Raw genomic sequence first — 12,557 nt, forward strand, 5'->3', positions numbered from 1 at the left:
GCTTGTGCCAACACATTAGGGTGACTACAAGATGGAGATGGAAGGAGAGGCATTATCCACAAACGTTTATTGTCTCAATGTCTATCTGGCTGACCTTCTACATGCTTAAGATTACCAGCAACTCAACTGTCTCACTACGTCTGGAGAGAAATTTACAAGAAGTCATGAATATTGGCTGCTTTTTCTGGATGATATGTGAATTACCTACATTACCTACCTTACCTACGTTACTTACATTATGTATGTTACCTACGTTATCTATGTTACTTACATTACTTATGTTACCTACGTTATCTACGTTACCTACATTACCTACATTATCTATGTTACCTACATTACCTACGTTATCTATGTTGCTTCAGCGGACTCTAAGTAACTGAATTTATTCCAGTCCCAAGGATATTTCAATACAGCTGGGTTATAATTCCTGTAACCACACCCTCTTGGTTCAGAACAAGTGATGTCAGAGTTGTACAAGTTGTTGACATCTAATTGAGAACATTCTGCGGATCATGTGGGATACGTATTTGAATGAAGATTCTACGATGGTGTCAAACCTGGTTAGCACATGTTGGTAAACGACTTGTTGACACAGGTAGACCTTTCATGTCCAGTATTTGCTCGGCAAGTGTTGTTTGATTCCGACCTGTCATGTGACGCATCACGTATCACACGACAGGAATGTTAGATTGACTGATTAGACAGTTGACTCAGCATTTTAGACAATTCAAGTAGTGTTTGAAATCAGGAATTATGTCAAAAGGTTTCTGTCATGTAGCTGTTCAAGAAGCATGATCAAAGTGACATGCTTCAAAATGAAGAGTTTTGCTTAATCACTCAAGCCAACAAGTACATTGCCAGATATAGCTGTTGTATCCCTGTTTGTACAATGTTTGTATCCTGTTTGTATCCTGTTTGTATCCTTTTTGGCCATGCAAAAGCAGGACACAAACATCACGTGGAAGAATGACCTCTTGACTTCCCTGAAAGTACCCTGGCACGCCATCCTTATCTGTTCAAAGGTATTCATTAAAACACTACATAAATACAAAAAATTAACATACACTCAGGAATATCAATCTATTTATGATCACGCCTATCAACCATGTATCATGACTTACAGTCATTGTGATGTTCAGCAACTGTGTAGACAACACAGGACATGATGCAAGGAATGGTTCCAATGCATTCTGTATGGTGTTGTGTTGACTTTTTGACCCAGATGTCATGATGATGGATTTTAGGGGATTTGAAAGTCCTAGAGTATAACAGTGTGAGAACATATTGTCTTGTGACAGCAATGTAGCCGTAGTATTACCGAGTCCTTTCATGGAAATGACTAAATCAAACAAGTGAGATGACTAGTTTACACAGCCTATTTCAGAACTACTGATTATGTGTCCCAAGTGAAACTAAACAATAATGTGTCTTGGTATCTAAACTTTACCCAAATATGTGATTTGTGGTTATTGAGCACAAAAACTGGTGATATTTGTCAGTTGTAACAGCCCATAGTCGTTACAAGCTGGAAGATGTACCTTGCATTTCTTGAAACACCTCATCATATTGTATATGTGGTTTGTCACTGTCTGATTCTGAACATCCAAACACATGAGGTCAAGGGTTAAATGAATGTAAAGAAAATCTGTGTGTTAACCATATGTCCCAAGCAGACACCCTGATTCTGTAACCACACATACAATGGTCTATATCAAGAACTTCCTTGAACCTGTCTAGAATCATCAACTGCTGATGAAACAAAACTGTTTGACTTGTACTGTGGACAGGTTGCTTGGCGCAGATTCTAAATTTGAAGAATGCTGAGTCAGCACAATGAAAATTTACTGCCCGACATTCATAGATACCCACTGGAGGTGAAATGATTGGAGAAGTGAGCTCATTTATCTTGGAGATACAAGGTATTGAGTCAAGCAAGGCTCCTTACCGAGGTAATTCCGACTTTTGGCCAGCTCAGTGATGTTGATACTGCAGGCTCCTGATGGGATCTTGGTGATGAGGTTGTAGCCATACTTGTCCAGCTGTCGGCGAGTGAAGATCCCAGAGATGATCTGGCAGGACTTGCCATTGCCGCCGCAGATGCCACACTGGTCCACAATGGACCCAGACCCTGCAATGCCGTCACACCCGATGTTCTGAAACAAAGACCAGACACCTTACACAAGTGGACAACCACTGCAACATTTGGACCTCAACAGTCACTTGTCAGTGTTGATTCAGTGTGTCTTTGTCAGTTTCTTGTGTGTCTTTGTTAGTTTCTTGTGTGTCCTTGTCAGTTTCCTGAGAGTGAATGTCAGTTTCCTGTGTCTCTGTGTCAGTTTCCTGAGAGTGAATGTCAGTTTCCTGGGTGTCAATGTCAGTTTCCTGAGAGTGAATGTCAGTATCCTGTGTCAATGTCAGTTACCTGAGTGTGAATGTCAGTGTTGATTCAGTGTGAATGTCAGTGTGCAGATATCACTGTCAATCCAGTCTGTAAATGTCAGTGTAACACATGTTATGTTTGGGATAACACACTTTCTTACTGCAGCATAGATTCTAGTACTTCTGTCAGGCACCTAATTGCCAGCACACAAAGTCAGATGCTTACAGAAAGAGTAAAATAACATTAAGCTAGAAGACAAAGTCAGATGCCTACAGAAAGAGTAAAATAACATTAAGCTAGAAGACAAAGTCAGATGCCTACAGAAAGAGTAAAATAACATTAAGCTAGAAGACAAAGTCAGATGCCATCAGAAAGAGTAAAATAACATTAAGCTAGAGGACAAAGTCAGATGCCTACGGAAAGAGTAAAATAACATTAAGCTAGAAGACAAAGTCAGATGCCATCAGAAAGAGTAAAATAACATTAAACTAGAAGACAAAGTCAGATGCCTATGGAAAGAGTAAAATAACATTAAGCTAGAAGACAAAGTCAGATGCCTACGGAAAGAGTAAAATAACATTAAGCTAGAAGACAAAGTCATCAATATCCCCATATGGTAAAATACTCTTCATGAATGTCAACTATTTATGACTGAGCCTATGTTACAATTTTCACATGTTGATCTAATGAAAACAGACCTAGCATACTACTCATATACTAGCATGCTTGTACCAACAAGAGACTGCCTGTGTGTTTCCATGGTTTGATGTGCTTCAGTAATGTTGATACTGCTAACATATGATGTGCTGCTGTTGATTTATGTCATTTGGTTCATCACTACCCACAGTGGAACCATGTATTAAAGTTTTTAAAGTCTGCTCTGGAAAGGAGTGCCACCACCAATTTCAATCAAAGTCAAACTTGTTGCTATGGAAATGCAAAAACATATTTTATTCAGATATCCCAAAGTACCAAAAGGCACCAGTTCACCACTAGACCTACCTATGTGCTAAGTGCGGTGAAGAAAGATTTACGCTTTTTTTTCTGCCCTGGAAACAAGTCTGAATTATGTATTTTTCTTTTCCATTTAACCCATGACAATATGAGACACATCCTGTCTGGGCTGGTACACCAGGTGGACTAACAAGTTTCTCAAGACACTTTGTTCCCAAGAATTCCTGAAACAAACAGCTGAAAGTCTGTTGTCACCTATCAGACAGAATTAATCTTCAGGAGCAGGAATTCTTTGAACAAATCCCACCCTTCCCGTTGGTTACAACGCGAGAATGTATCGTCCCATGCGTAGATGTATCATGTTCTGTCTGAGTGGACACAAAGGTCTATGGCGGATTAAACCTGTTTCCCCTATGACCATTAGGATGTAGCACCAACTGTCGGTCAACTTGACACATGGCTCTCAGTCACAGGCTCTGCTGTCCCCTCGTGAGCCTGTCCACTCTGTCAGACATCATCAGGGTGGGAAAGATTCCCATCAGGGACAACAGATGGATTTTATAATACAATCAGACGACCTCCAAAATCATGAGGTTTACAAAACATTTATAGTATATGTTTATTGACATTATGTGAACAAACATTTGTTTAAGTTGTGCATTCTGATACAACTATCTGCTTCATTACCAACAAACCCAATAATATGAAATCACAATTTCAGCAATTGCAAGGATTGCTTCAGTTCATCACAAGCCATCCTCTCATAGGGATCCTAGGATACAATGTGGAACAGAACATAATTTGTTTGTGGCACAAACAAACACCTAGCACAGTGGGCCACCCACCACTCCTATAACAATTGTGACATAGACAATGTCATAGACATGGAGCAAGCAGTTCAAGCACTTGACATTGCAAGACATGTGTCCATTGTGAGGAAATATCACTTCAGTAAACACCACTTGAGTAAATATACTGGTTGCTACTGGTTTCTTTGTTGGTCCTTCTTAACTATCAGAAGAAGACATTGCTATATAAACATTTTCATATATCAAAGATGTTCACCAGAGTCTTCATGCTTTCATTAAAAAATTAATCCATTGATGAGTCAGTTGTCTTGCTGATTAAAATGGGATTCTATGATCTGAATGATGGTGGTCCTCTGGTTTGCTGGTTTAGACTGGAACCCAAGCAAACTGTGTAGACAAACATGAATTTTTTTCACATGTGGGTCATAATGTGTATCTATGTCAGAACATAAATAAATGAAAGGTGAGAGTATTTTCTACTCTGCTGCTACTGGCTGTCTGGCTTTCTGATGAGACAGCATCTGACCTGTTTGTTTGTTTCCACAGATGTTAAAAAAACTGTGTGTGAGGTAATTTGTAGTGTACACTCAAGAACAAATAGTGACAATCCCTTAAAGCCACGCTGTAGACACATGTGTTTTCTTAATACTAATTACTAGTCATCAGCCTGCTCTATGGCTAGTGTTTGCAAATACACCTTCTGAAACTCCTAACATCTCTCAAACAACGCGTGTGTAAGATTTCAAACTCCTTGCAGGTACTTACCTTGTATGTGAGGTGTTGCTGAAGGAATTCTGCTAATTAATTTGCATTTAAATTGAACTTTAAAACACAGTAATCCCACATAACTAAAGTCTTTGTGTGTGTGTCTGTGTGTGTGTCTGTGTGTGTGTGTCTGTGTGTGTGTCTGTGTCTGTGTGTCTGTGTGTGTGTCTGTGTGTGTGTCTGTGTGTGTGTCTGTGTGTGTGTCTGTGTGTGTGTCTGTGTGTGTGTCTGTGTGTGTGTGTCTGTGTGTGTGTGTTTGTGTGTGTGTCTGTGTGTGTGTGTCTGTCTGTGTCTCTGTGTGTGTCTGTCTGTGTGTCTGTCTGTGTCTGTGTGTGTGTCTGTGTGTGTGTGTGTCTGTGTCTCTGTGTGTGTGTCTGTCTGTGTGTGTGTGTCTGTCTGTGTGTCTGTCTGTGTCTGTGTGTGTGTCTGTGTGTGTGTGTCTGTCTGTCTGTGTGTCTGTGTGTGTGTCTGTCTGTGTCTGTGTGTCTGTCTGTGTCTGTGTGTGTGTTTGTGTGTGCGCTTGTGTGTGTTTGTGTGTCTGTGTGTGTGTCTGTGTGTCTGTGTCTGTGTGTCTGTGTGTGTGTCTGTGTGTGTGTCTGTGTGTGTGTGTCTGTGTGTGTGTCTCTGTGTGTGTGTGTGTCTGTGTGTGTGTGTCTGTCTGTGTGTCTGTCTGTGTCTGTGTGTGTCTGTCTGTGTGTTTGTGTGTGTGTTTGTGTGTGTTTGTGTGTGTCTGTGTGTGTGTGTGTGTGTGTGTGTGTGTGTGTGTGTGTGTGTGTGTGTGTGATTCAGAAAGAGAGGGAGAGCAAGAGATATGATTATTGATACTGGCAATATCCTTCTGTAAATAGATACAATCTAGAACAATGCTGTCTCTGTGTGTGTGTGTGTGTGTGTGTGTGTGTGTCTGTGTCTGTGTGTGTCTGTCTGTCTGTCTGTGTGTGTGTGTGTGTGTGTGTGTGTGTGTGTCTGTGTCTGTGTCTGTGTCTGTGTCTGTGCGTGTCTGTGTGTGAGTGTTTGTGATTCAGAAAGAGAGGGAGAGCAAGAGATATGATTATTGATACTGGCAATATCCTTCTGTAAATAGATACAATCTAGAACAATGCTGATGTGGCATAAAGCCTAACTCTACTCAACTCAACCCTTACAGAAGTAGATAAGAATTTGACAGGTTCGTCTCCAGCAAGTGGATACATGGCTGGAAAGCCTCCCATCACAAGTGGATATGTGATCTGAATACTGTATCTACATGTCTTCCTTCTCTCTGAACACAATTAACACCCATAATCACATGTACATGTGACTCCACATATACACAGCCAGTATTTGGGCACTACCTTGTATTGTTCAGTGGCTGACACTATCTAATCAAAAGTATCTCCATGAACAGGATTAGAGAATGACACTTCTGGAATGGTCAGATTACCCAAGGCATGGATTTCATCCTGTCTCGGGAAAATACATGCATGAAGGGTGTTGTTATGTGCGTTTGTTGACAATGTCTTGGATATAGACAGTGTATAATAAATGAGGTACATTATACTCCAAGAACAACCTGCAAGGCTTTGACCTGTGACTTCAGCGGGTGATCTGTAGTCAAGCATGTGTTACTGATGCATGTTAGGTACATCAGTCTCAGCATCCTGTTACTGCTCAGTCAACAAACTAGGCTGGTATGTTTGTGGACTGGCAACACTTGCAGTTTGACAACTTCAGCGTGTTAGTCAGACTTGTGTCAATGTTGTGCCAACATGGGACATGTGAGTGAGTGCTTTATGCTGCTTCAGTCACTAATCCAGGCATGTAATGGATAAACACATCAACCAGTTGGCATTCTTGAACCCAGCTAGTGCATACAGTATATTACACTAGAACTGATTCACAGCAGTCAATGATTTATTCCAGACCAATTATCACCCTGTTTTTCCATTTCATTTATGCTTTGACTTTGTTCGACCAATGAAGATGCAGATTAGCATCAGCAGCCCATGCTTGTTCTATGAGGTAGGCACCCAATGTATAACACATCTGATGGCCAGACTCCCTGACTTGCTTGACAATCGATGTTCATGATGTCAATCACTGAATTTTGAACAGACTAAAACCTGACATGCTTGATGTACTAAGACTAAGAAATGTTCAGAAACATGTTTTGAGAAAGACATTACATCTTGAGTCTTGTCACTGTGTGTTTGTGTTTATTGACTGGAGATTGTTGTGTCTTCATGTCAAGGCTATTTTGACATGATGCATGTTTGAGTTGCAGGAAAATGCATACATGCATTACATTTAAAGTTTGTGTTGAAACAGAAACACAAGTATATTTTTTCAACGATAGTGTTTCAGCCATAAAATGCACATACATTTTTATGCTAGTCATAAGCATGGATGTTGACTCAAGTTAAGGGTTTACTGTGTATTGCAATGGTCAGGTATGCACTTCTGAAACTAAAGTCAGCAAACCAAAGAGAATGCATAAAATTTTTTCTTTATGTCTCCATTTTCTTAATAATGTGAAATATTCAGATTATCAACTTACAGCAAACAGATAACATATAAAGTGAAACTTAGAAACATTGTTGGCCCAAAGAAATGGACTCAACATATTGTACTCATGTGGGGAATTGAACCCGGGTCTTCAGAGTGACAAGTGAATGCTTTAACCACTGGGCTACCCCACCACCCCTAATCATTCCAAGATGACCAAACAATTGTCAATTGTCAGAGTAAAAGGCCAAAGCCTGCATTTACAAAAGGATTTTTATTTGCAGAGTGTATCATCCTGTCCCCTCTCACACAAACCCTAACACTGTGACTATGGAACAGCAAGCCATTGTCAGAGATAGTAAATACACCATTGTGCAAAGTGATCAAGTCTATATGGTCCTGGCAATATAGTGCTTTAACTGATTCATCCTGTAGTGCCACATATTCACAAGGTTGTGTACAAAGTAAGGCTTGTTGTATCAAGTCACTACCATGTAATCGCCAGTATAAGTCCTCGGATGGATCTCCCTGCTGAGAACAGGCTTATATTGTTGTCAAAGAAAGGGTTTCGACATGGACCCAGTATTCTTCAACCTGATGTTGAAAGTGTCAGAAAAGTTAAACAAACTTCTGACAGAAATACAGGTGTGTTTTCAACTTTGTCACTGGGTGACTCATCAGAGGTTTTTTTGTAGTGTAGGTCTGCACATTTTGAGAGCCAGGGCATGTGTTGCTTGGAGTTGCCTAATGTGTTGCCTAAATCAGGTGAGATTCAAAACCTTCAAATCAAATTGTTTCCAGCAATGAAAGAACAAATTTCCATGTACATACAGAACTTGTGTGTATGGGGTACACAATCAAAATAAATTAGACCACATTTCGACAAATAAAATTCCTTAACTTATCTTTGGACATGGTCCAAATAAAATATTTGGATCTGGAAACCGATGAATTGGCTTATCTGAGCAAATACAGTAAAATAAATGTGAATGGACATTCTCACAGAAGAAACTCATGACTGATGCCAAGTAAAATGTTTTTTCAAGAATTACGTTCAGCTACAGGTCATAGAGGCAAGTGCACTTCAGAGGCAATCATAGACAAAGCTTGGGCAGAAATTACAAGGAATTCTAAAAATGTACAAAAATATAACCCCAATTGCACACATAAGGGGTTTGATGATTTCCTGCAGTCTGTGAATAAAGGTTGTTATCACACCTCCACGAGGGCAGCTGTGGCATGGTGGTCTAGAAGGTATCTATTCTGGACATGGCCAGCAAACAATGGGTAATGGGGTCCTGTAACATGACTAGCAAGGTGTACTGGGGTCCTGTAACATGACAAGCAAGAGGAACTGGGGACCTATAACATGACTAGCAAGAGACTGGGGATCTGTTACATGACAAGCAAGAGGAACTGGGGACCTGTAACATGACTAGCAAAGGGTACTGGGGACTTGTAATATGACTAGAAAGAGGAACTGGGGACCTGTAACATGACTAGCAGGGGGTACTGGGGAGTTGTAACATGACTAGAAAGAGGTACAGGGGACCTGTAACATGACTATTTATGTTTATGGACAGACAGACAGACAGTCAGATGAGGCATCGACTGCAGAAACAAAGAGTAACTGGGGACTTGATGATTGCGTAACTTGACTAGAAGGTGCGGATTGGTGGGGACTGGGGACTAGGGACTTTTAATGGTCTGGGGACCAATTTACATGAGAAACAAAGCGCATCGTGGGCCTCCAAGAGGGGTTCCTGATGACATTAACCACAGTGGTTACATTGTGTGACAGGGGCTAAGTCCTTGGCCAATATATCTAAAATAATTAAACTGTTCATGAAGTGAACTCATAAAAATGTGAAACAGAAAGATTAGAAGAGAATTATGCCTCTACTCAAACTACATTTAACTGAACAGCTTCTTGCAAACAGACATGGAAAATATTATTTCTATTCAACAGTCGTGCTCGTACAATGCACTCAAAGTAAATAAACATTCACTTGAGTTAAATCATGTGATCCACTTGAGACTAGGTTCATGCACAGCACATCCGGCATCTAATATACAACATCTACTTGAAACAGATACAACCTGACAATGCGCACTAAAATACTACATATCACCCCTTTATTAGCTCGCTGTATTGCTGGGTTACATGATTCCTGTTGCTAGTGTGTTTCTGCTGTGCTGCACATGATGCATATTCCTCCATGTTTCCTGAATGCATAACTCAATGAGAATGCATCAATTTCCCCTTCACTTCCTGTATGCATGACACAGGATGCATTTATTCCACACCTTTTCTTTTACACCAGACAATTCATTTTTAGCATTCATGAATCAGCTGTAATGGAAAATTGTGAAAAAGAGCTGTAGAGCATTACAAAATGATTTTTCCATAAATGTTTAATTCAAATTTCATTCTTGATATTTCAGAAATGTTTTACAACACATCATTACTGCATTAAAGGAATCTTGAGAAAGCTAACCCTCTAAACAATACAAATGGATTGTTTATGAAAGAAACATGGTAAGTATGGAAACTCTTTGCTAGAAATACACAAAATCAATAGAAAATCTGATTTATTGGTTTCTAGGCTAGTCATTACGAGCACCTTCTATCACTGAAGGTGTTCAAAAGCCGAGCATCGCAGTGTTGAATGTTTGGCTATTTAGGCCAGGTAACATCAAAGAGAAGGGAACCCTTAAGTCAAATATGACTCCAGCCTGATAAATATGTGTTTAGGAGAGCTGAAAATGAGGTCAGTTACAACTCTAATGCTTTGTTTCATTGGACAAAAACAGGTATTACATCGTCAGAATAAGTATCTAGCATGGCATTCTTAATATGTTTCCCATAGCAACCAGAGACACCAGCAACTGGGATCAGGATGAGACAGGCTTAAAACACATATATTCCAATGATATTTAAAACACATATATTCCTATGATATGATATAACATACCACTAATAATCCAGTCATAGAGCATTCAAAATATTACTTTCCTAATGTAGTTACGACAATACATATTTACAGTCAATACTTATGAGGCTTATTGCACTTTATGCTGCACTATATTTTATTTCCATTACAGAATGGATAAAAAAAATTCTTTAAAAAAGTCAGAATTTTTCAGGATAAAATACTTCATTACACTACTTACAATTAATAAATAAGATGGAGCATAAAGTAAAGCACACAAAATTACATAATTTGAAAAAAAATAATGCACAAAAAACTTACCAAAAATATGAGGACAACTAAGACTCTTAAGATGGCCATTTGGACAGCCCTGTTAAGAGCGTTTGAGTGTGCAGTAAACTGGAGGCTGTCACAAAGAGCCAGCAAGCCAGTCAGATACAGGTTCGGCAAGCTAGATCTCTAGCCCTAGTCCCTAAGGTGGCCTGCTATGTCAACACTGACTGTAAGACAGGGGAATACTCCTGCCTGCCACATGGTATAAACCCAACCAGCTCTGTACGCTTGAGTAACCAACCATACCCCTACACCAGCAATTTTAATCTGATTGATTACAATTAGGATAACAATGTTCTTGGATGTGATTGGTTCCTTCAACATATGCATGTAAACATTGAATGTCTGATGCTTGCTATGTGATACCCCATCATATCACGACAGACTAGTGGGGATGTAATACCCCATCATATCGAGACAGAATAGTGGGGATGTGATACCCCATCATATTGCAACAGACTTGTGGGGGATGTGATACCCCATCATATCACGACAGACTAGTGGGGATGTGATACCCCATCATATGGGACAGACTAGTGGGGATGTGATACCCCATCATATGGGACAGACTAGTGGGGATGTGATACTCCATCATATGGGACAGACTAGTGGGGATGTGATACCCCATCATATCACGACAGACTAGTGGTGATGTGATACCCCATCACATGGGACAGACTAGTGGGGATGTGATAACCCATCACATGGGACAGACTAGTGGGGATGTGATACCCCATCACATGGGACAGACTAGTGGGGATGTGATACCCCATCACATGGGACAGACTAGTGGTGATGTGATACTCCATCACATGGGACAGACTAGTGGTGATGTGATACTCCATCATATGGGACAGACTAGTGGTGATGTGATACCCCATCACATGGGACAGACTAGTGGGGATGTGATACCCCATCACATGGGACAGACTAGTGGTGATGTGATACCCCATCACATGGGACAGACTAGTGGGGATGTGATACCCCATCACATGGGACAGACTAGTGGTGATGTGATACTCCATCATATGGGACAGACTAGTGGGGATGTGATACCCCATCATATCATGACAGACTAGTGGTGATGTGATACCCCATCATATTGCAACAGACTTGTGGGGGATGTGATACCCCATCATATCACGACAGACTAGTGGTGATGTGATACTCCATCATATGGGACAGACTAGTGGGGATGTGATACCCCATCATATCATGACAGACTAGTGGTGATGTGATACCCCATCATATCGCAACAGACTAGTGGCGATGTGGACCCCATCAATAACCATCATATCGCAAAAGACTAGCGGGGATGTGATACCCCATCATATCGAGACAGACTAGTGGGGATGTGTTACCTCATCATATGGGACAGACTAGTGGGGATGTGTTACCCCATCATATCGAGACAGACTAGAGGCGATGTGATACCCCATCAATCACCATCATATCGCAACAGACTAGTGGCGATGTAATACCCCATCATAGCGAGACAGACTAGTGGCAATGTAATACCCCATCATATTGAGACACACTAATAAGAAAAATTAAACATGACAGTGACTAAGCTGTTCAAGCCATGTTTATCAATTATTATTATGGCCACAATGCTTGAAAGATACAAACACATCAAAAGAAACTTTACAATAAATTTATCACTGTGAATGAACATGTAACATGTGTTGATTATACAGTTTGATAAGAAAGTGTATCCTTGACAGTGTTGGACATTGGTTCATATCTCACAAGTGATGTTTGCTTTAGTACCAATGAACAATCATCAAAAAACGTTGACTAGTATAATTTGTCAGCTATTCCTATCCCGGTTGCTACTGCAGATATGTATAACATGATGCAGCTTCTGATTGTGAAGTGATGACTAAAGTGTCATGAACA

The 12,557-nt window shown here is 40.3% G+C and overlaps 1 protein-coding gene across 3 annotated transcripts in view; it reads right to left on the minus strand.

Moving 5' to 3' along the window:
- Positions 1-12,557, minus strand: part of LOC137278651 (thrombospondin type-1 domain-containing protein 4-like) — a 228,971-nt gene that overhangs the window by 40,644 nt on the left and 175,770 nt on the right. For all 3 annotated transcript variants that reach the window (XM_067811149.1, XM_067811151.1, XM_067811150.1), the window contains one exon: positions 1,946-2,153. In XM_067811149.1, coding sequence (XP_067667250.1) covers positions 1,946-2,153 — 208 coding nt within the window. The remainder of the gene's footprint in view (positions 1-1,945; positions 2,154-12,557) is intronic.

The sequence above is a fragment of the Haliotis asinina genome, chromosome 3, assembly GCF_037392515.1.
Source record: "Haliotis asinina isolate JCU_RB_2024 chromosome 3, JCU_Hal_asi_v2, whole genome shotgun sequence".
In the NCBI taxonomy this organism is placed as follows: domain Eukaryota; kingdom Metazoa; phylum Mollusca; class Gastropoda; order Lepetellida; family Haliotidae; genus Haliotis; species Haliotis asinina.